Genomic DNA, 22889 nt, shown 5'->3' on the forward strand with positions numbered 1-22889 from the left:
TCCATTGTCGGCCATGTTTTTATTACACCACGGAAGAGAACGCAGCAGGAACAGACGGCCACGGCAGACGCCCACCGGGTCCTCGTGGTCAGTGCCGGGCACACGAAGGGCAGAGGCCCTGGAGGAAAAGGCAGTTGCTTATTCTGGGATGTCCTGAGTCATTTCATTGGCTGTGTCGGGGCAGTTCTGCCCCGCAGCGAAAGGAGGGTGTAAAAGACCCAGAAAGCGAAAGAGTTCCAAGTTCCTGCAGAGTCCGCTGCCCCCTCCTTGGGTTAAAAATCCACCTGTAAAAAAGACAAACCCCACCAACCCGGTAAAACAGCAGGCCCGCGGGCTGACTTTTTCGAGAGAGTCTTTGCAGGAGGTGGCTGGTGGCGTTGGCGGAAGTGGCCGGGGAGCAGCAGCGGCGTCCTCAGGAGGTCTGGCCCGCCCTCCCACCGGGCCTCTTCAGCAGGGCGCTGTACTTCAAAGGGCTCTTGTCCGACCAGAGTTCGACCTCCACTAAGGTGAAAATGGCAATGTCCTTGTGGCCAAGGGGAAAAGAAGGGGTGGAGAAGGAAGGTTAGCCAGTTGGTTAATCTTAAAACGGAGGCTTAAAATCTGCAAGGAAGAACCGAACGCCCTGCTAATTAAGAGAGGACCAGGCTCTCTTTGTGTATAGGCCATAGAATAATAGAATCGTAGAGCTGGAAGGGAAACAAAGGGCCATCCAGTCCAACCCCCTGCAATGCAGGAACACACAATCAAAGCACTCCTGACGGCCTCTCCTTAAAAACCTCCAAAGAAGGAGACTCCACCACACTCAGAGGTAGTGCATTCCTCTGTCGAATAGGAAGGTTTTTTTGATGTTTTGGTGGAATCTCCTTTCCTGCACCTTGAACCCATTACTCCTGGTCTCTGGAGCAGCAGAAAACAAGCTTGCTCCCTCACCAACATGATATCCCTTCAAATATCTAAACATGGCTAATGTCACCTCTTAATCTTCTCTTCACCAAACTGAACATCCTCAGCTCCCTAAGTCTCTCCTCATAGGGCATGGACTCCAGACTTTTTCCTATTTTGGTCACCCTCCTCTGGACCCGTTCCAGCTTGTCAATATCCTTCTTGAATTGCGGTGCCCACAACTGGACACAATATTCCAGGTGAGGTCTGACCAATGCAGAACAGAGAGGTACAATTACATCCCTCAGTCCAGACATTATACTCCTATTGGTACAGCCCAGAATCGCATTGGCTTTCTTGGCTGCTGCATCACGCTGCTGACTCATGTTCAGTTTGTGGTCTGCTAAGACTCCCAGATCCCTATCGCATGCAGTGTTGTCAAGTTGGGCGTCAACCATCCGTGGTGGCCAAAGAGAGCCTCTATGAGCAGAGGTAAGGTTGCCAATCTCTAGGCGGAGGCTGGATCTCCTGGCATGACAACTGACCTCCCGATACTGAGATCAACTCCCCCGGAGAAAATGGCTGCTTTGCTGGGAGTGGACTCCGTGGCGTTATACCCCGCTGGGGCGTTTCCCCTCCACAAAACCTATCCTCCCCAAGGTCGCACCCCCAGATCGTCAGCAGTCTCCCAGCCTGGAGCTGGTAACACTATCCGTTCTGCCAGAGGAGTATGGTCTATAGCTGTGGTGGCGAACCTTTGGCACTCCAGATGTTATGGACTACAATTCCCATCAGCCTCTTCAAGCATGGCCAATTGGCCATGCTGGCAGGGGCTGATGGGAATTGTAGTTCGCCACCACTGGCCTATAGGGACATGGGGTCACCCATGTCCCCAGGGGCACACCACCAAGCCCCGCCCCCAGCCTCCGGGCAGGCAGGCTTTTGCCCTCCCTCCCCCCGGCTCTGCTAGCCTGCACGGAGGCCGGTGGGGGCGGGGCTCAGCACCCCTGGGGGGGGCAAAGGGCCCCCCAGAGAAGGGGTTGTCTCCAGCCACCAATTCCCCCTCCCTGATACGCCTCTGCATTCTCCTGGAGAAACTGGTCGCTGCAGAGGGTGCCCTGTTACATTCCTGCTGAGCCGCCTTCCCCATGCGAAACCCCGCTTTGCCCAGACTGTGCCCTGAACCCCCAGGAATTTACCAATCCAGAGTTGGCAACTTCCAACACGGGACATCTCCCTGGGAACGCCAGGTGAGGAGGCCAAAGCGCAGCGGAAGGTTGTTATTGTTGTTGTTGTTGCCTTGGCACCATGCTTGTGAGTGTGCCAAATCTCCATGACTTTCTCCTACTAGAAACTAGATCAGTGATGGCGAACCTATGGCACGGGTGCCAGAGGTGGCACTCAGAGCTGTCTCTGTGGGCACGCACACACGGTTTGTCATGTGGGGGGCAGAAAATCAACCCCCCCCCCCCACACACACACATCTAGGCTGGCCTGGGCCACTGAGCACGACGTGCGCGCACTGCGGTGAACAGGGAGGACTCGGCTGGTGGGCCTGGTGCCTGTGCTCCAGTTGGCTGCTGCCCAGGGGGTGGGGGGCGCAGAGGAGGCAGAGATGCTAGAGAGGCACAGAGCGGTGAGCACGGGACTTGCTGGAGGCTACAGCAAGCTGGCCCCTGCTTGAGCGAGTGGGGCGGAGGAAGAGGGAGCCAACCAGTTTTTTTCTAAACTAAAACCTCCGCATTCAAGTTAAATTGCCGGGTTGGCACTTTGCGATAAATAAGTGGGGTTTGGGTTGCAATTTGGGTCTCAAAAAGGTTTGCCATCACTGAACTAGATGTTGCAGCTGATGGATTTGGGTCTGGTCCAGCGCCATTTAAGTGCCAAAGTCTGTGTTTGAGCCACGGCAGATAGGAGAGCTTCCCTAGGCCTGGATGCTGGATGCTCCAGAACAGGGACCCCAAGTCTGCTCCTACAACCTGCCCTTCCACCCCCCACCCCCAGCCATTTTATTGCACAAGCAGCCGATTCAGAGGGCACGCTCCCACGCTGGAAGGCACGATACTGAGAGGGCTGGTGCCAAATCTTGCAATGCCAAGCGGTGTTTTACAGCCCTGGTCGAGGGCACTTGGGCGCGATTGTGCATTGGTGCATATGCCGTGGGGCTTTTGTTTTCCTGCAGTCACCACCGTGGGTCACTGTGACATCCTTTGTGTTTTAGCAAAGCACTGAGGGCCTCCAGGCTTGGCCTGCGCATCGGGGATTGGAGGTTTATGGCCTCTGGAATCCATGACCTGGTAGAGGGCTGCTGTGCTCGAACCTGGGGTGTTCTCCTTGACACGGAGATGCTCCACCGATTGGTTTCGGAGCCACCAAAAACGGAGAAATAATCTAGCACCAAACAAGCCGCGGTAGAAAGCGCGTGGACCAAATCTGGCTGGATGATTCACAAGCTGTGAATGCTCGTGAAGCTCCATTTCTCCCCTCTGTCCCCAAGGGAACAAAAATAATAAGGAAACCAATGCTTCAGTGGATGTTGCAAGAACAGGAAGTAATTCATGAGAGAAGAGAAGAGGAAGAGTTTGGATTTCTATCCCCCCTTTCTCTCCTGCAGGAGACTCAAAGGGGCTGACAATCTCCTTGCCCTTCCCCCCTCACAACAAACACCCTGTGAGGTAGGTGGGGCCGAGAGAGCTCCGAGAAGCTGTGACTAGCCCAAGGTCACCCAGCTGTGTGGGAGTGCACAGGCTAATCTGAATTCCCCAGATAAGCCTCCACAGCTCAGGCGGCAGAGCTGGGAATCAAACCCGGTTCTTCCAGATTAGATACACGAGCTCTTAACCTCCTACGCCACTGCTGCTCCGGAACGATACTGAGAGGGCTGGTGCCAAATCTCGCAATGCCAAGCTGTGTTTTACAGCCCTGGTCGAGGGCACTCGGGTGCGATTGTGCATTGGCGCCTGTGCCGTGGGGCTTTGTTTTCCTGACACCTCCAAAGGTCTGGGAGGGGGCTCTACCTGTTGCACGGCCTCCTGCTCAGGGCTCTCCGGCTCCCACATCAGGGTCAGCTGCGGCTTCTTGCCCAGCTTCTGGAACTGGAATCCAAGCAGCGGCAAAGCCTGAAAGACAAAAGAGAGGCCGGGGAGTGACAGCGTCACACGAGGAACCGTGGGCCCAACACTTGACCGGGAGATTCGGAATGTAGGGAAAGGTGATTAGCTGTGATTTGGGAACGGCTTGAATAAGAGGTCCTTCGGCTGCAATGTGAGGTCAGTAGGGTGGCCTGAGAAAGCCTTTGCTCGTAAGATTTTCAGACTTCTTCGGCAGAGAAATCGCCCTTCAATCGCTGGGTAGGAGCAGGGTTGTCAGCACTGGGTCGGGAGTTTCCTGGAGAATTGTGGGTCCAGACTGGGAAGGGAGGGGCCTGCCCGCCCGCCCGCCCGCCTGCCTATTTAAACTTTTATACTGCCCCACCCCCAAGGGGCTCCGGGCAGTGTACAACACAAATCTCGATACAAATAAATATAGTTAAAACCTTTAAAAACAGCAGTAAGATAATAAGAGGCGTCCAAGAAACCCTAATATTTAATCCTCCCCAAGAGGGAGGGAACGGCCAGTCCCATTAGATGGAAGGACCCGGATGTTAGGAGCTAAAAAGGGGGGGGGGGCAGGGAAAGGACCTCAGCAGGGTCTAATGCAGTCGTGTAGCAACAACAGGACGGGAGGCACCCCGGCCCGGCCATTGGTGTCACTTGGGGGGCAGAAAATCACCCCTGTGCCCCCCTTCTCCTGCCACCCCCCCCCCCAGGCCAGGCAGAAGACCGGGCTTATTTTTCAGCTGACTACTGTTTGCATCTGTCTGAACTAAGGTAACTGGGGGGTGGGGGTGGGGATGGCCTGGGCACCATTTTGCTCCAGGAGCCATTTGCCCCCTCTACGCCTCTGTTCCACTGCCCTCCAGAGCAGCCATTTTCTCAAAAGGAACTGATTGCTGTAAGTCTGGAGATCAGGCGAAAATCTCCAGTCTCCGCTGGAGGCTGGCAACCCTACGGGCAGGGAAGGGAGGGTTGAGATATTTGGGATTTCATCTGGGATTTCATCCATTAAAAGCCAAAGTCTCTGCAGAAACCGATCAGCTACAAAATATGACAGCGGTTGGGAGAAAAGTGTAACGGTTCCCTTGACATCTGTAAGGCTCTTGTGAAAATCGGTTGCCGGGCAGGTCGTCTGAGGGCATTTGTGCCACAGGGATGCCCAAAACAGGGGAAGAAGCTGCTATGAGAGAAACAGCTGATGGAGAGGCCGTCCCACCCAGATCCTGGTGACAGCAGAGCCTGGTGTCTCCCTCTCCCTTTTAGCCTCTTCTTCTCTTAGATCAGGGGTGGCCAGCCTACGGCGCTCCAGATGTTCATGGACTACAATTCCCATCAGCCCTTGCCCAGCATGGCAGGGGCTGATGGGAATTGTATTCCATGAACAACTGGCGTCCCATAGGTTGGCCACCCCTGTCCTAGACGGTTCCAAAGGAGCCCTGTCTCAAGAGACTCCCGAGAAATCCCAGCTTCTCGTTTCAAGAGGATGGAACCAGAAGTACATAAGAACATAAGAACATCAGAAAGAGCCTGCTGGATCAGACCAGAGTCCATCTAGTCCAGCACTCTGCTACTCGCAGTGGCCCACCAAGTGCCTTTGGGAGCTCACACGCAGGAGGTGAAAGCAATGGCCTTCTGCGGCTGTTGCTCCCGAGCACCTGGTCTGCTAAGGCATTTGCAATCTCAGATCAAGGAGGATCAAGATTGGTAGCCATAGGTTGACTTCCCCTCCATAAATCTGTCCAAGCCCCTTTTAAAACTATCCAAGCAGTTTATCACAACGAGATTTTGCGAAACAGCAAAATCTACTTGCAAACAATTGTGAAAGCGGATCGAAAGTGCGCTATTCTGCATGTGCGGAAGGGGCTGGAGAAAGTTGGGAGGGAGGGAGGGGGGGGGGAAGATGGGGACACGCCTGGAGCAAACAACTTACATTGCAGTAGATGCGTTTTTGGACCCCAAACTTCAGGACCAGGACATCAAAGGCTTCACTGAGGACGCCCATCACCATGGCTTCCGACTCGAGGGGGCCGTGCTCCTGGAAGACAGAAGGAGGGAGGGGGCCATGAGAAGGCCTGCGGGTGCCACTGACTCTCGGCTATTTCTGGGACTGTGCCCACTCTTCAGAGCAGCTAAATGAGCCCTGCAGCTAAATGAGCCAAGAGGCCCCTGTGACGGCTGCTGCTGCCACGGCCTGTCTCAGCCAATCAGACCCTGAGGCATAGCTTGCCTGTCAGGGCACCTTCTGGGCTCAGCTTGCCAGTCCGGGGTACCTTCAAGATGGCCCTGTGTTAGCATGCCACTGGAAACGAATCACAGAGCAGCAGTGGCGTAGGAGGTTAAGAGCTCGTGTATCTAATCCGGAGGAACCGGGTTTGAATCCCCGCTCTGCCGCCTGAGCTGTGGAGGCTTCTCTGGGGAATTCAGATTAGCCTGTGCACTCCCACACACGCCAGCTGGGTGACCTTGGGCTAGTCACAGCTTCTCGGAGCTCTCTCAGCCCCACCCACCTCACAGGGTGTTTGTTGTGAGGGGGGAAGGGCAAGGAGATTTTAAGGCCCTTTGAGTCTCCTACAGGAGAGAAAGGGGGGATATAAATCCAAACTCTTCTTCTACTAGTTGGAGCAGAGCGAAGATGGTCTGCAGGATTACCAGATTTCCAGGAGCGGGAAGGGATCTAGGCCACCCCCCACAGGAAATGATATCACGGCATTCCTGCTCGGCTTGTGCCATAAGAGATCATCTCCGCTGCATGATTTAAAAACACATCCCCTTCACATTCCAAATCCAAATCCAAAACCTTTATTAGGCATAAAACCGGTGTGTGTCAAGAATTCCAAATACAATAAGAAGATCATTATTGCACAACTTGCAGTACACAGAGTAAAAATGTAGCAACGGCTTCAGAGATTTCAGCATTAGAGTTATTTAGAAGCTTAGTCATTTTTCTCTTATCAGAAAGGAGCATAAATCCTGTTGGTCATACAGTTCTCAAATCAGTTCCGATGTTGTTGTATTTTGAACAGTGAAGCAGAATATGAGAGAGTGAATCAGTTGTATCGGGACAGAAACGACAGCAACGCTCGTTTTGTGGGATATTAGAGAAGCGACCTTGAAGATGTACTGACGGAAAAGAGTTGCGCCTTGCTCTAGTCATGACCCATCTGCAATTGTAGTTAACAAGATGTGGTGTGGAAGCCCCGTGGCTGATTGAGGGACCAGTCTGCTTTACCTTGACAAACACGGCAAAGAAGAGATCGGCGCTCAGTTCCTGCACCCTCTTGGAAGCCACCTTCCGGTCGTTGCAGTGGTCTGCTTGCTTCTGGATCTCCTCGCTCTTCATCCTCAGGGCGGGGCCGTCACCTGGAAAGGAAGCAGATGTTTCTGGTCACTGTGTCTCAAGGAGGGCACTGCAGAACGGGACAAAGCACAGGCGAGGGCAACCAAGAGGATGACGGGGTGGCAGAACCTCGTCCCGGAGGAGCCTGGAACATCCCGGTTCAGAAAAGAGACAGCTATAGTCTGTCTCAGAAAAAGATGTCAGTAGGGTTGTATATGTTGGAAGAAAGGGACTTTACGCTGTTTCCTGCCTCATCCTACAGAGGGGGTTATTACTAGCGAGCTAGTGGCTAGATAGGGACTGAGGAATTTGTCACCTTTACTCTATCATGCTGACTCTATCCCTTTGATGTAGACTGATACTCTTAGGGACTTCCTCCCTCGCTTCCGCCTTCTTCTCTGAACCTCTCCATCTCCGCCATGCCTAGGGAGAGGATGTGTCTCCTACGCATCTGCCTCCATCCAGCTAGATTAGATTAGATCAGTGATGGCGAACCTACGGCACTGGTGCCAGAGGTGGCACTCGGAGCCCTCTCTGTGGGCACGCGCACATGGTTTGTCATGTGGGGGGCAGAAAATCAACACCCCCCCCACACACACATCTAGGCTGGCCTGCGCCTCTGAGCACAACGTGCGTGCACTGCAGTGAGCAGGGAGGACTCGGCTGGCGGGCGTGGTGCCTGTGCTCCGGGTGGCTGCTGCCCGAGGGGCGGGCGCAGAGGAGGCAGAGATGCTAGAGAGGCACAGAGCGGTGCGCACGGGAGTTGCTGGAGGCTACAGCAAGCTGGCCCCTGCTCAAGCGAGTGGGGCGCAGGAAGAGGGAGCCAACCGGTTTTTTCTAAACTAAAACCTCAGCATTCAGGTTAAATTGCCGGGTTGGCACTTTGCGATAAATATGTGGGGTTTGGGTTGCAATTTGGGCACTCGGTCTCAAAAAGGTTCGCTATCACTGCCATAGATCGACTTCTCCTCCATAAATCTGTCCAAGCCCTTTTTAAAGCTATCCAGGTTAGTGGCCATCACCACCTCCTGTGGCAGCATATTCCAAACACCAATCACACGTTGCGTGAAGAAGTGTTTCCTTTTATTAGTTCTAATTCTTCCCCCCAGCATTTTCAATGAATGCCCCCTGGTTCTAGTATTGTGAGAAAGAGAGAAAAATGTCTCTCTGTCAACATTTTCTACCCTTGAAAAGCAGCTGCCGGCCAGAGTAGACAATCTCGGCCTTGACGGACCAAGGATCTGATCCAGTACAAGGCAGCTTTGTGTGTTCATGTGTGAGTCAGATGGGCCTTGGTTCTGACCCAGCATGGCGGATCTCAGCTGCACCCTGTCCGCCAGGAGGCTCCACCCTGAGCAGCCCAGCCCGGCCCACCAGCCGGCAGAGTCTTTCCCAGAACCTACCCAGAGAAGCGGAGAGCAGTCGATGCACCAGGATGTCCGGGAAGCGGCGGATGGGCGACGTAAAGTGGGTGTAGAAGGGAACGTTCAGGGCGTAATGGCAGAAGAGCGCCTCGTCCTTCAGAACCCCGGCACAGAAATAGACGGCCATCTGGAAAAGAGGGGGGCGGGTCACAGCCTCTTTGGGAAGGGGGCCTTTGCAGGCAAGTTACGGTTGCAAGTGGGGCCTGCAAGTGGGGCCTTCAGGACACAGCAAGACACCAGAGCAGACTGATACCAGCAAAGCGCCTTCCTTCTGCCAGGAAAACCGTGGCTGGTCATTTCTACCCTTGTTCAGGAAACATTAAAATTCAACCGGTAGCAGCATTTGCAGGAGGCTAATCCGACCAGGGCAAGAAAAGCAGCCCCCTTCCACTTGAATGCCTGCGCAGCTTTTTAAAAAAGTGAGCTGTTGCCAATATGCCTTACCTTTTGTTTACATAGATACAATTAAAAAACCTTAAATACATAACTTTGGTTGTTGCTGTTTGCATTGAAGGAGGAGGAGGAGGAGGAGAAGGAGGAGGAGGAGAAGGAGAAGAAGAAGAGGAGGAGGAGGAAGAGGAGGAGAAGGAGAAGGAGGAGGAGAGGAGGAGAAGAAGAAGAAGAGGAGGAGAAGGAGGAGAAGGAGGAGGAGAGGAGGAGAAGAAGAAGAAGAGGAGGAGGAGGAGAGGAAGAGGAGGAGGAGGAGAAGAAGAAGAGGAGGAGGAGAAGGAGAAGGGGGAGAAGAAGAGGAGGAGGAGGAGGAGAAGGAGGAGGAGAAGGAGGAGGAGTAGAAGAAGAAGAGGAGGAGGAGGAAGAAGAGGAGGAGGAGGAGAAGAAGAAGAGGAGGAGGAGAAGGAGAAGGGGGAGAAGAAGAGGAGGAGGAGGAGAAGGAGGAGGAGTAGAAGAAGAAGAGGAGGAGGAGGAAGAAGAGGAGGAGTAGAAGAAGAAGAGGAGGAGAAGGAGGAGGAGAAGGAGGAGAAGAGGAGGAGGAGAAGAGGAGGAGGAGAAGGAGGAGGAGAAGGAGGAGAAGAGGAGGAGGAGGAGAAGAAGAGGAGGAGGAGGCGGAGGAGGAGGAGGAGAAGGAGAGGAAGAGGAGGAGGAGGAGAAGAAGAAGAAGAAGAGGAGGAGGAGAAGGGGGAGGGGGAGGAGGAGGAGAAGGAGGAGGAGAAGAAGAGGAGGTGGAGGAGGAAGAGAAGGAGGAGGAGAAGAGGAGGAGGAGGAGGAGAAGGAGGAGGAGAAGAGGAGGAGGAGGAGGAGAAGGAGGTGGAGGAGGAGGAGGAGAAGAAGAAGGAGGAGAAGAAGAAGAGGAGGAGGAGGCGGAGGAGGAGGAGGAGGAGGAGGAGAGGAAGAGGAAGAGGAAGAGGAGGAGGAGGAGAAGGAGAAGGAGAAGGGGGAGGAGGAGGAGAAGGAGGAGGAGAAGAAGAAGAAGAGGAGGAGGAGGAAAAGGAGGAGGAGGAGAAGAAGAAGAGGAGGAAGAGAAGAAAAAGAAGAGGAGAAGGAGAAGGAGGAGGAGAAGAAGAAGGAGGAGGGGGAGGAGAAGGAGGAGGAGAAGAAGAGGAGGAGGAGGAAAAGGAGGAGGAGGAGGAGAAGAAGAAGAGGAGGAAGAGAAGAAGAAGAAGAGGAGGAGAAGGAGAAGGAGGAGGAGAAGAAGAAGGAGGAGGGGGAGGAGAAGGAGGATGAGGAGGAGAAGAAGAGGAGGAGGAGGAAAAGGAGGAGGAGGAGGAGGAGAAGAAGAAGAAGAGGAGGAGAAGGAGGAGAAGAAGAGGAGGAGAAGGAGAAGGAGGAGGAGGAAAAGGAGGAAGAGGAGAAGAAGAAGAGGAGGAAGAGAAGAAGAAGAAGAAGAAGAAGAAGAAGAGAAGGAGGAGAAGAAGAGGAGGAGGAGGAGGAAAAGGAGGAAGAGGAGAAGAAGAAGAGGAGAAGGAGGAGGAGAAGAAGGAGGAGGAAAAGAAGAAGAGGAGGAGGAGGAAAAGGAGGAGGAGGAGGAGGAGTTTGGATTTTATACCCCTCTTTTCTCTCCTGTAAAGGAGACTTAAAGGGGCTTCCAAACTCCTTTTCCCTCCCTCTCCCCACAACAGACCCCCTTCAGAGGCAGGTGGGGCTGATAGACCTCTGAACAAACCGTGACTAGCCCAAGGTCACCCAGCAGGAATGTAAGGGGGGGGGAATCAAACCCGGTTCTCGAGATTAGTCCACTGTTCCTCACTGTTACACCGCCCTTTTCTCTGCTCTAAAATCCCAGCACTGCCTTGTGTATTGAAGGCCTTCCCTTTCTAACTGATTTTTTAAAAAAATTCTGCAATCTGACTTGAGTCTGAGCGAGAAAGACAGCCTACAAACGAAGTAAATCAACCAAGACCCACAGCGCCAGAGTTGGACACCCCTGATCTAGCAGGTGGTGTGAAACGGGGGGATCTCCGTCTCTCAGCTCCGGCCTTACCCTGCACGTGCCAACATGGGCATCCTCATACCACCCAACTTTGAGGACAGGGATTGCAATCGTACTGGGATAGACGCTGAGGCAGTGTTTCCCAACCTTTTCGAGGTCAGGGTACCCTTGACCTCACTCTTCATATCTCCCGGTACCCCTGCCGCCACCCTCCACCTTCCCCTCCCGTTCCCCCTGCTTGCCACACCCCCCACCTTCCCCTCCCAGGGTGAAGGGAAGCACTGGGGGTGGTGGTGGCTGCTGACCTTGTGGCAGGCCCTGCCCCATGGGCCAGCTCCATGTCCTTGCTGGCGCCGGTGGGAGACACCACAAAAATGAGGGGGGGGGGCCGCAGTGTTGCCGTGGTGCCCCTGGGACATGCTCACGGCACCCCAGGGTACCAGGGAACCCTGGTTGAGAATGGCTGCGCTGAGGGCTAAGAACTGCTAAGAAAAAGGGCTACGGAATGCCACGTTTCCTCCTTAAACAGAGTATTGACGGCAGCTGCCGTTCCAGGTGGAACCGGCTGCCGCTGTGCCGCACCTGCCAAGACAGGAGAGCGTGCTTGTTTTGGATCCAGGTCAGAGGCGAGGACGGCTGGAAAAGAGACTGGGGCTGGGCTCTCGACGGGGCCGGCGGGGCCCAGGTGATTTATGGGTGAACGGTTTAGCAGATGGACCGGGGATATCCTGGCAGATTTGCACCGCGAGGTCAGGAACAAAGGATCGGCACCGGTTTGTGCATCAGGCCCTGGCATCCCAGCCGATCCAAGGTCTCCCTGACCTTTCGTGGAATACAGTTCGGCCAAGTTCCTTTCCACAACGTACCTCGGCTCGTACTAGGAATCTGGTTCGCCATCTCCCTTCCCCCTGGGGCAATCCATCACAGGGATTAAGGGAAGCATTCAGCGTTGTGGGCTCGAAACCCCCGTTGCTGGATCTTAAAGATCAGGCCTGCAATAACTCAAAGCTGGCCTGATGCGGATCTTTCCTCCCACTGGAAGGAGCAAGCCAGCTGCAAGCTCAAGGTGAGCACCCCGTCAAAACTCCTTCTTCGCCCCGGTTCTGTTTGGGTGCTTTTCGGGGACTTACGAAAAGAGAAAGGCACTTCAGAGTCTTAAGTTTTTCTTGGATTTTAGCTATTAATATTAATTTGTATTAAACGCTCTTTTTCTTCATTCTCTTATTTATTTATTTGTTTGTTTGTTTGTTTGTTTGTTTGTTTGTTTGTTCCACTTATATACCGCCCTCCCCCGAGGGGCTCAGGGTGGTTTACAACATTAATACAAACAAGTGGAAGGATAGAATACAATATTAAATATTAAAATGCAGCGCTTAAGTTCTTAACCATTTAAAATACAGATGACGTATGACCATTTAAACTCCTCTGAGAGGGGGAACAGCAGGTCCAAGCTGTTAACGGGCATAATCAGCAGCCGGCCTCCCCAAAGGCCCGGCGGAATAGCTCAGTCTTACAGGCCCTGCGGAACTCATTTAGGTCCCGCAGGGCCTGGACAGCTGGAGGGAGAGCATTCCACCGGCAGGGGCCAGGGCCGTGAAAGCCCTGGCCCTGGTAGAGGCCAGCCGCGATCATCATGAGGGGGGCGGGAATCTCCAGTAAGTTGGCTCTACTGAACGCAGAGGCCGACGTGGGGACATAATGACGGTCCCTTAGGTACGAAGGTCCCAGACCGCGTAAGGCCTTAAAGATTAACACCAATACCTTGAAGACGATTCGGAACTCAACTGGGAGCCAGTGCAGGCGGCGCAACACGGGCATGATATGGTCTCTGATGGCACCTCCCGTGAGCCATCATATTCCCTCCTTATCTTCCCTACCTCTCTTCTTCATTTAGGCTTTCGTGAGCTGTTATGATTTTATGTAAATTCTCTCACTCTTATCCCTTTCTTCCCCTTTCCTTAACTTCCTTTTCCCAAACAACAGAGCCTTAAGATCTTTGGACCAATATAGAAAATATTGTGTGCATGGCATTCTAAGTTGTTTGCTAGAACTCTGTAGAACACTCCTTTTAAATCTACAATAAAAATATATTTTTTTAAAAAAGAGTCACCTAACCCAAGTCTGGGGGTCAACCCGATGTCGGGCCATTGTTGCGTTCCCCATAATTCAGGGCTGCTCTGACAAGCCACTTTTAGTCCGAAGGCTGTCTCGGCACCGGGAATATTTCTGTTCCAATTTGTTGCTGATTCCCACGTAAGGAACCTCTGAAGGTTCATGGCTTTCCACAGTTTCTATTCCAGGTATTCCCGTGCACTGAAGAGGCCGCGTTTTTGTGTTGCTGGCTGACCAGACCTGGTCATTATCCCATTCAAATCCTCTACGTAAAAGGAATCCACGCCGACAACTAACAAGGGTGCCAGACGAAATGTGGCACCAGCTGGCTCAGTAGGCGCGCCCTCCCTCTACGTGGGGGAATCCTGCTCGAGCCCTAGCAAATCCTAGTACCGTGTTTCCCCGAATATAAGACAGTGTCTTATATTAATTTTTGCTCCCAAAGATGCGCTATGACTTATTTTCAGGGGATGTCTTATTTTTCTGTGTTCTGTTCGTCGGGCATGCTTCCAAACAAAAACTTTGCTACGTCTTACTTTTGGGGGATGCTTTATATTTAGCACTTCAGCAAAACCTCTACTACGTCTTATTTTCTGAGGATGTCTTATATTCAGGGAAACAGGGTATGTTAGAGGGATGAAAAGGTCCCCGGGCTCTTGTGGGCTGGCTACATTCCGCTACTGACGGCTCCTTCTTGGTTTTGCATCCGGGCGGCAGAAGAACCCTGCGCATTATGGGAAGGAACTGCTGTCAGATGACTGGATCTGCAGCACCCAGAGCAGCGCGGCGTAGTGGTTAAAAGCAGGTGGATTGTAAACTGGATAACTGGGTTTAATTCCCCACTCCTCCACCTGAGGGGCAGAGGCTTATCTGGAGACCCATATTTATTTATTTGTTTATTTGTTTATTTGTTTATTCATTCATTCATTCATTCATTCGACTTTTATACCGCCCTATCCCCAGGGGGCTCCGAACGTTTCCACACTCCTACTTCCCTGCTGGGTGACCTTGGGCTAGTCACAGTTCTTTGGAGCTCTCTCAGCCCCACTTGCCTCTCAAGGTGTCTGTTGTGGGGAGAGGAAGGGAAAGGAGCTTGTAGGTCACCTTAAGTCTCCTTACAGGAGAGAAAGGTGGGGTATAAATCCAAACAACAACAACAACAACAACAACAACAACAACTCCTTCTTGTAGAGACGGCTCCTTACCTGCATGGGCCGAGAGAACATGCTGGTCAGCACGGCCTTCTTGGCTTCCGCATAGATGCCAGTCCCAAAAAGTTTACTCAGGCTTTTCTAGGGAAGAGAAAGACAGACAGACAGACAGACAGACAGGGGTCACTTGGTGCAGCAGGCCGACCTCTGGCTTCAGGCTCCCCTCTGTCACAGACGGCCTCTGAAGCCTTGCCGAGTAGCTCTATCCCAACCATGCTGCCCATCTTTGATGGACGGGCATTAATACTGGCCTGCCTTACAGGAGGGTTGTTGCCAGGATAACCAAAATAAATCAACAACATGCAGAATGAACACTTTAGACTCTCTAGAGCACAGGTGTCAAACTCATGGCCCTCCAGATGTTATGGACTACAGTTCCCATCATCCCCTGCCAGCATGATGCTGGCAGGGGATGATGGGAACTGTAGTCCATAACATCTGGAGGGCCGCGAGTTTGACACCTGTGCTCTAGATGTCTAGAAGAGTGCTGAATTTCATGACCAGAATTCAACGTTGATTCATAGAGTCAGACAAGACTGGACGGCGCTTAAGATGTAATGTAGTGATTTAAGAGTGGCAGGCTCTAATCTGGAGAACCGAGTTTGATTCCCCTCTCCTCCACAAAAGCAGCAGACTCTAATCTGGTGAACTGGATTTGCTTCCCCTCTCCTATGCATGAAGCCTGCTGGGTGACCTTGGGCCAGTCACAGTTCTCTCAGGACTCTCTCAGCCCCACCTACCTCACAAGGGGCCTGTTGCAGGGAGAGGAAGGGAAAGGAGTTTTGTAAGCCGCTTTGGAGACTCCTCGTGGTTGAGAAAAGCAGGCTAAAAACCCAAACTCTTCTTTCTCTTCCTGTGTTGTTAGGACAGGCTCCAGAAAGGAACGGCATGCAAGAACCTACAAGGCTCCAGAATGGCTGGGGGCAGCACAGGAGAACCTCCACACTTCATCCAGACCACCACAGGGCCCTTGTACACAGGGGCGTAATGCCCATTGGGCAAAGTGGGCAGTTGCCCAGGTTGCCCCCTTGTGGTGGGCGCCAAAAATGCAGGGTTCGTCTGCAGGGCTCCAGTTTGCCTAGTAATGCCACTGTGCACGCAGGAGGAGAGAAATACCTGGAGATTTTGGGAGTGATGCCTGAGGAGAACGGAGCTTGGGGAGGGGAAGGAATTTATTTATTTTATTTATTTGTTAGATTTATAGGCCGCCTCACCCCCAAAGGGCTCGAGGCGGCTCACAATATAGCTGTTCTCCAAGACAGCGAATCAATACAAAAATATAACTTAAACCCATTAAAACTTAAGCAGCAATTACTAGGAATAAATACAAATTAAAAACAACAGAAGTTGTTAAAAACAGGTGCCCGATCTAAAGGCGAAAAGGGGAGGGGGTAGGCAGGGACCAAGATGGAATCAGGGCTCAGGAGCAGCAGTGGCGTAGGAGGTTAAGAGCTCGTGTATCTAATCTGGAGGAACAGGGTTTGATTCTCCGCTCTGCCGCCTGAGCTGTGGAGGCTTATCTGAGGAATTCAGATTAGTCTGTACACTCACACACATGCCAGCTGGGTGACTTTGGGCTAGTCACAGTTCTTCTGAGCTCTCTCAGCCCCATCCGCCTCACAGGGTGTTTGTTGTGAGGGGGGAAGGGCAAGGAGATTGTCAGCCCCTTTGAGTCTCCTGCAGGAGAGAAAGGGGGGATATAAATCCAAACTCTTCTTCTTCTTCTCAACCAAGATGGAAAACAGACAGCCTCAGTGCGGGGCGGTAGAACCGCGGCCAGCCCTCCCCCAAAAGCCCGGTGGAATAGCTCCGTCTTACAGGCCCTGCGGAACTCACCAAGGTCCCGCAGGGCCCAGACAGCTGGAGGGAGAGCGTTCCACCAGGCAGGGGCCAGAGCCGTAAAGGCCCTGGCCCGGGTCGAGGCCAGCCGTATCGTTGCAGGGCCAGGGGTCTCCAGCAGCTCTGCCGCCCCGAACGCAGCGGCCTATGTAGGACATAGAGTCCACCATGCAAACCAGTCACTTTCTCCAGGGGAGCGATCTCTGCCGTCTGGATGTCTCTTGTAATTCCGGGAGATCAGTCGGCCCACCTGGAGGTTGGCATGCACAGGTGCACGCACGCACAGATACTCACGTGCAAAGCTCCAGAGCTGCTGAAGTCGATCTCTAGGCCCATCTGGCAGCAGAACTCAGAGAGGTCGTTCAGCAACTTGGTCAGGGGCGGCGGGTGGCGGCGCAGGAGAGCTTGGGCCGGGGAGGAGCGGTAGATTCGGTGAGCCACGGCCATGTTGGCCAGGAGCATGAACTCTTCCACCAGCCTGCGGGAAAAAGCAAAACAGAAAGGGAGGGGAGGCAGGGTGGAGGAAAAGGCGCTCGATTATAAGCGTGTCAAGAACGGTCACACATCCGATAAGATAACTTTGGTTGCTGGAGCCCCAGAGCTGCCGGGAAGGATCTTCAGCAGAGTTCTTCAAGGCATAAGAACATAAGAACATAAGAAAGAGGCTGCTGGATCAGACCAGAGTCCATCTAGTCCAGCACTCTGCTACTCGCAGTGGCCCACCAGGTGCCTTTGGGAGCTTACCTGCAGGATGTGAAAGCAATGGCCTTCTGCGGCTGTTGCTCCCGAGCACCTGGACTGTTAAGGCATTTGCAATCTGAGATCAAGGAGGACCAAGATTGGGAGCCATAGATCGACTTCTCCTCCATAAATCTGTCCAAGCCCCTTTGAAAGCTATCCAGGTGAGTGGCCATCACCACCTCCTGTGGCAGCATATTCCAAACACCAATCACACGTTGTGTGAAGAAGTGTTTCCTTTTATTAGTCCTCATTCTTCCCCCCAGCATTTTCAATGGATGCCCCCTGGTTCTAGTATTGTGAGATAAGGCAGGTATTTGGTGACCTACTGGGAGCCCCCCCGCCTCTTGAGATCTGGAGACAAGGTCTTGTAAGCAGAGCCTTCCTACTGATGTGGCTTTGTGGTGCAATGGTTAGAAGAGGAGAAGAAGAGCTTGGATTCATACCCCACCTTTCTCAGCAGGAATGTAGGAATGTGGAAACACACCTGGTTCACCCGATAAGCCTCTGCCACTCAGGTGGAGGAATGGGGAATCAAACCCGGTTCACCAGATTAGAATCCACCTGTTCTTAACCACAACACCACCTGGGTTAGAGGGATGGACTAAGCTTGGGAAGGTGCAGGTATTTTCCTTACGAACTTGCCCTTATTCAAAAAGATTCTCAACAGTGGCTGTGTGCAATGCAGCATCCAGCAGGGGGCAGTCTTGGTTCCTTTATAAACGGCAGCGTTTAACAAGAACACTAAAAATCCAAACAAACAAAAAATCTAACAGGTGAACCTGTTTGATCTCCACCTGCGTGACTGAAGAGAAGCATCCAGAGAGACTATAACCAGGGGCCTGGTGGTTGATGGTACTCTGTAAAATTCCACAAGGCGCCATATAACTGGAAGGGACCTCAAGGGTCATCTAGACAAACCCCAACACAATGCAGGAGATTCACAACCACCTTCCCACTTCCCTGGTGACCTCTGCTCGATGCCCAGAGGAAGGCAAAAATCCTCCAGAATCCCTGGCCAATCTGGTTTGAAGAAGAAGAAGAAGAGTTTGGATTTATATCCCCCCGTTCTCTCCTGCAGGAGACTCAAAGGGGCTTACAATCTCCTTGCCCTTCCCCCCTCATAACAAACACCCTGTGAGGTAGGTGGGGCTGAGAGAGCTCCGAGAAGCTGTGACTAGCCCAAGGTCACCCAGCTGGCGTGTGTGGGAGTGCACAAGCTAATCTGGTTCCCCAGGTAAGCCTACATAGCTCAAGAGGCAGAGCGGGGAATCAAACCCAGCTTCCCCTCCCTGCAATTAGTTGTCTGAAAGGGATCAGACCACACCTCCAAGTTCCCTCAGCTCCCAGAGGACGGTTGCCAACTCCAGGTTGGAAAATTCCTGGAGGTTTGTGGGTGGAGCCTGGGGAAGGTGTGTTTGGGGAGGTGTCTGTGCAGTGAGGCTCTCTCACCGCCTTGTAGCTACTATGAGGAAGAAGCTCAGACCAGAGGAAAGTGTCTCTGTTAGCAGACCACATCCCAAGCCAGTGGTGGCGAACCTATGGCACAGGTGCCAGAGGTGGCACTCAGAGCCCTCTCTGTGGGCACGTGCGCACAGAGTTCATCATCTAGCGTCAGGTGTCATTGCCTTCCAGATGTTATGGATTCATAGCCTTATCATCCCCTGCCAGCATCATGCTGGCAGGATGATGGGGAACTGTAGTCCATAACATCTGGAGGGCCACAAGTTTGACACCTATGATTTGGTGACAGGTCAATAGTTCTCCAGATGTCATGGACTACAGATCCCATCATCCCCTGCCAGCATGATGCTGGCAGGGATGATGGGAACTGTAGTCCATAACATCTGGAGGGCCGCGAATTTGACACCTGTGATCTAGGGGGAGCGGAAAATCACACACACCCCACACACATATCTACCTGGCCTTCCTTCTGAGTAAACCCTCCTAGGGTCGTGATTCACCCATTCGAAGAGTTGCACAGTTGCTTCACCAAACTTACTCCTGAGTAATGCGTGCCTTGGAGCCAACCGTTTTTTCTTTCTAAACAAAAACCTCAGTATTCAGGTTAAATTGCCGTGTTGGCACTTTGTGATGAATAAGTGGGTTTTGGGTTGGAATTTGGGCACTCGGTCTCGAAAAGGTTCGCCACCACTGTCCTAAGCCAACCAATCCAGGCGGTGAACCATGGAAAAGGATCGATGTTCAACACGAACGTAACACAACATTATCGTGAGAATAGCGGGCAACAACATGTGAGACAGCAGAGCAAGATGCCGTCTTAAGCGCACAATCAGTACTGTAAATATGCGACCGAGCAGCGCTGTGTTTGTTTTTATTCCGTGTAACCGTGCCCTTTAGGTTAGCAAACGTTTACGTAAAGCAACTCCAAGTATCTCTGGCTCTCTTCGTCCTACTGGATGCTGCTCCCGGATCTCTGCTAATTAAATATCTCTTTAAACATGCACCGAGAAAGGTGATCCAAACTACCCCATCCCTTGCAGGCCCCCAGGAAGTTCACTCTGGGTTTGGGATATTCCTGGAAATCTAGGGCGGAGCCCAAAGAGGCCAGGTTTGGATACAACAGAACCAACCTCGTTGACCTGGACTGTCTTTCACACCCTGCAAAGCACTGTTTTCTCAGGGTTGTCCAACCTAGGGTGCTGCAGAGGTTCATGGACTACAATTCTCAGCATGGCAGGGGCTTATGGGAATTGTAGTCCATGAACCTCTGCAGCACCATAGGTTGGACACCCCCACGAGGGGAACTGACCTCCACAGCTCAGAGATCAGTTGCAATTCCTGGAGAACTAAGCCCCGCCTGGCGATTGGCAACCCCGGTTCCGAGAGGTGTCGAGGAAGCCGAGAACCGTCCTGGGAGGAATTGCTAAAACTTGGTTAGGTCAGAGAGAGAGAGAGAGAGAGAGAGAGAGAGAGAGAGAGAGAGAGAGAGAGAGAGAGAGATTAAGTCAGGAAATGCTGCTTTGCGGTTCGGAAAATGGATCCCGGAGCCAGGTTGGAGCAGCAAGCTGGCTGGCAGGAACTTCCCAGGAGCCGGGGGTCGAAGCACGCCTGCCTGCCTGCCGTCCGCTCCAAGGGCAGGAGGGATTTTTTGCTGAACGCAGCTGTGCTCTGAGCTTGGCCCTGGCAGGCCGGAGGGAGAAGCAAACTATTTCATGGCAAGGGGAAGGGAGGAGGAAAAAGAAATAACAGAGACAGAGAGACGGGGCCCCCCGTTTTGAAATCGCACCGAATGAATCCCATGTGAGAAGCGCGCAGCGGTGCCATCGCTACGGTTTCCTCTCCCCCCGGCCAGCCAACGTTGGCTCCCCAGATCCCACAAAGTAGGAAGACCTGAACTTTTGCCCCGGGGGTATCCCAGGAAGGCTTCCAGGGCAGTCTGTGGCGGAGAGGTGCCACTCGAACAGGTGCTCGCTTCTGCCCTGGCGCGGCCATCAAAACGGCTTCGACGCGCTGTCCTGTTTGAAGGGGGAAATCTCACAGTTTACAGGGTTATTTTTGGCTCCGGGGCAGTTTGACGGAGGATTGTGTTTCAGTGGGTTTGGTCCGGCTTTTGTTGCTTTAGAAGCTCAGAGCTCGGGCAGACCGAGTGGAGCGAGGAAATTTTTATATAAAGAAAGTAAACAGAGCAGAGGTCCTTGATCTCCGTCACGTGTTTGTGACACGGCACCCTTTCGACTCCGGATTTAATCGGCTGGAGAGAACCGGCCCTTCGGGTCGCAATATTTTTTTTGCATTCAAAAACGCTGCACGCATGAAAACAAGGCACAAGAACACTTCAGGTGGAGCTAGATTTGAGTCCAGCAGCACCTTTGGAGTACAGACGTTTCAGTCAGTTCCCTTTCTCAGATACAAGTTGGAATGGATGTTGCTGTGACCTCAAAACCCCAGTCAGAAGGTGCTGAAAAGATGGGAAACAGGATGCAGAATTGCAGTGCAAAATGTAAGAACATAAGAACATAAGAACTAGCCTGCTGGATCAGACCAGAGTCCATCTAGTCCAGCTCTCTGCTACTCGCAGTGGCCCACCAGGTGCCTTTGGGAGCTCCCAGGCAGGAGGTGAAAGCAATGGCCTTCTGCTGCTGCTGCTCTCGAGCACCTGGACTGTTAAGGCATTTGCAATCTCAGATCAAAGAGGATCAAGATTGGGAGCCATAAATCGACTTCTCCTCCATAAATCTGTCCAAGCCCCTTTTAAAGCTATCCAGGTGAGTGGCCATCACCACCTCCTGTGGCAGCATATTCCAAACCACACGCTATGCGGAAGAAGTGTTTCCTTTATTAGTCCTAATTCTTTCCCCAGCATTTTCAATGGATGCCCCCTGGTTCTAGTATTGTGAGAAAGAGAGAAACATTTCTCTCTGTCAACATTTTCTACCCCATGCATAATTTTATAGGCTTCAATCATATCCCCCCGCAGACGTCTCCTCTCCAAACTAAAGAGCCCCAAACGCTGCAGCCTCTCCTCATAAGGAAGGTGCTCCAATGTAAGCTTGATGAGAGCGGTGAATGCTTGAGAGACTTCTGTCCTGTTATTTGCTCCTGGCATGACGCCTTCCCCCACCCCCACAACTTTATCCAGGCACCTGCTAAAAGAAGAACGGCCAACGTCTCCATTTAGGGCAGTGGTGGCGAACCTTTTCAAGGCCGAGTGCCCAAACTGCAGCCCAAAACCCACTTATTTACCGCAAAGTGCCAATACGGCACTTTAACCTGAATACTGAGGTTTTAGTTTAGAAAAAAAGGTTGGCTCCGAGGCATGTGTTACTCGGGAGTAAGCTTGGTGGTAGTTGTTGGCTTTGCTTTGAAGCAACCGTATAACTCTTCCAACGGGTGAATCACAACCCTAGGAGGATTTTCAGATAGCCTCAAAGCATCCCTCCGAGGAAAGTAAGACAGATCGGCAGGTTGTCCGCACCGATGATGCAAAAGTGGCCCCAATTCGCGGTGCCTTTCTACAGATTGCATTCTTAACATATGCACGTTCCCCATCCCCATACAGCATTTGCTGTTATCGACAACAATGGCTCATTAGAACGCCTGCCTGTTCAGCCTTCTAGAAAGCCAAGTGGGTTAATTTCACAGCTAGCGGCTGTGTTACCTGGAAGGAAGTGGAGTCAAATAATTAGGAGGGGGGGGGGATAATTGGTGTGTGTGTGTGTGTGTGTGTGTATGTTTGAATGACACCCACTTCCCAAGACCCTTCAATTGGCTTTTAGTTCAAGACCGCTAGTGCAAAAACTTGATGAGGAAAGCCGCGGTGCTTCAGCTTAATGAACTCCCTAGGCAGGGGTGTAATGCCTTAGTTGGCCAGCAGCCTGGCTCCCCAAGAAAATCAGCCCGGCCTGGATGACGGCACCTCTCCTCTCGCCTCGGGAAGGGGAGGAAAGATTTAATGCAGAAAAGACTCCACCGCAAGCATGTTGATCGAAAGAAAGGAGAAACCATGCAGCTATCACAGTGACACTTCCTCACTGTGCCAGCGTGGTGTAGAGGTTAAGAGCAGGTGGATTCTAATCTGGAGAACCGGGTTTGATTCCCCACTCCTCCACCTCAGTGGCGGAGGCTTATTTGGTGAACTAGGTGTGTTTCCACACTCCTATGTTCCTGCTGGGTGACCATGGTTAATCTGAATCACTAGATAGCCTAGGAACAGCATTTCCATCAGCCCCTTCCTGCATGGCCAAATGGAAGGGGCTGATGGGAATTGTAGTTCCTGAACATCTGGAGAGCCGCAGGTTCCCTACCCCTGAGCTAGTCACAGTTCTCGGAGGACTCTCTCTGCCCCACTTACCTCACTTTAAGGTATCTGTTGTGGGGAGAGGAAGGGGAAAGGAGCTTGTA

At 52.5% G+C, this 22889-nt stretch overlaps 1 protein-coding gene across 2 annotated transcripts in view; it reads right to left on the bottom strand.

Moving 5' to 3' along the window:
- The window catches only part of DIS3L2 (DIS3 like 3'-5' exoribonuclease 2), a 48028-nt gene continuing 25139 nt past the window's right edge, over window positions 1–22889 (bottom strand). For both annotated transcript variants that reach the window (XM_048506367.1, XM_048506368.1), the window contains exons 3-9: window positions 16581–16764; window positions 14442–14528; window positions 8718–8865; window positions 7207–7337; window positions 5908–6012; window positions 3900–4001; window positions 1–523 (exon numbers count right to left, since the gene is read on the bottom strand). In XM_048506367.1, the coding sequence (XP_048362324.1) occupies window positions 413–523; window positions 3900–4001; window positions 5908–6012; window positions 7207–7337; window positions 8718–8865; window positions 14442–14528; window positions 16581–16764 (868 nt within the window). In that variant the 3' untranslated portion in view covers window positions 1–412. The remainder of the gene's footprint in view (window positions 524–3899; window positions 4002–5907; window positions 6013–7206; window positions 7338–8717; window positions 8866–14441; window positions 14529–16580; window positions 16765–22889) is intronic.

This window comes from Sphaerodactylus townsendi, linkage group LG08 (assembly GCF_021028975.2).
Source record: "Sphaerodactylus townsendi isolate TG3544 linkage group LG08, MPM_Stown_v2.3, whole genome shotgun sequence".
Lineage (NCBI taxonomy): Eukaryota > Metazoa > Chordata > Lepidosauria > Squamata > Sphaerodactylidae > Sphaerodactylus > Sphaerodactylus townsendi.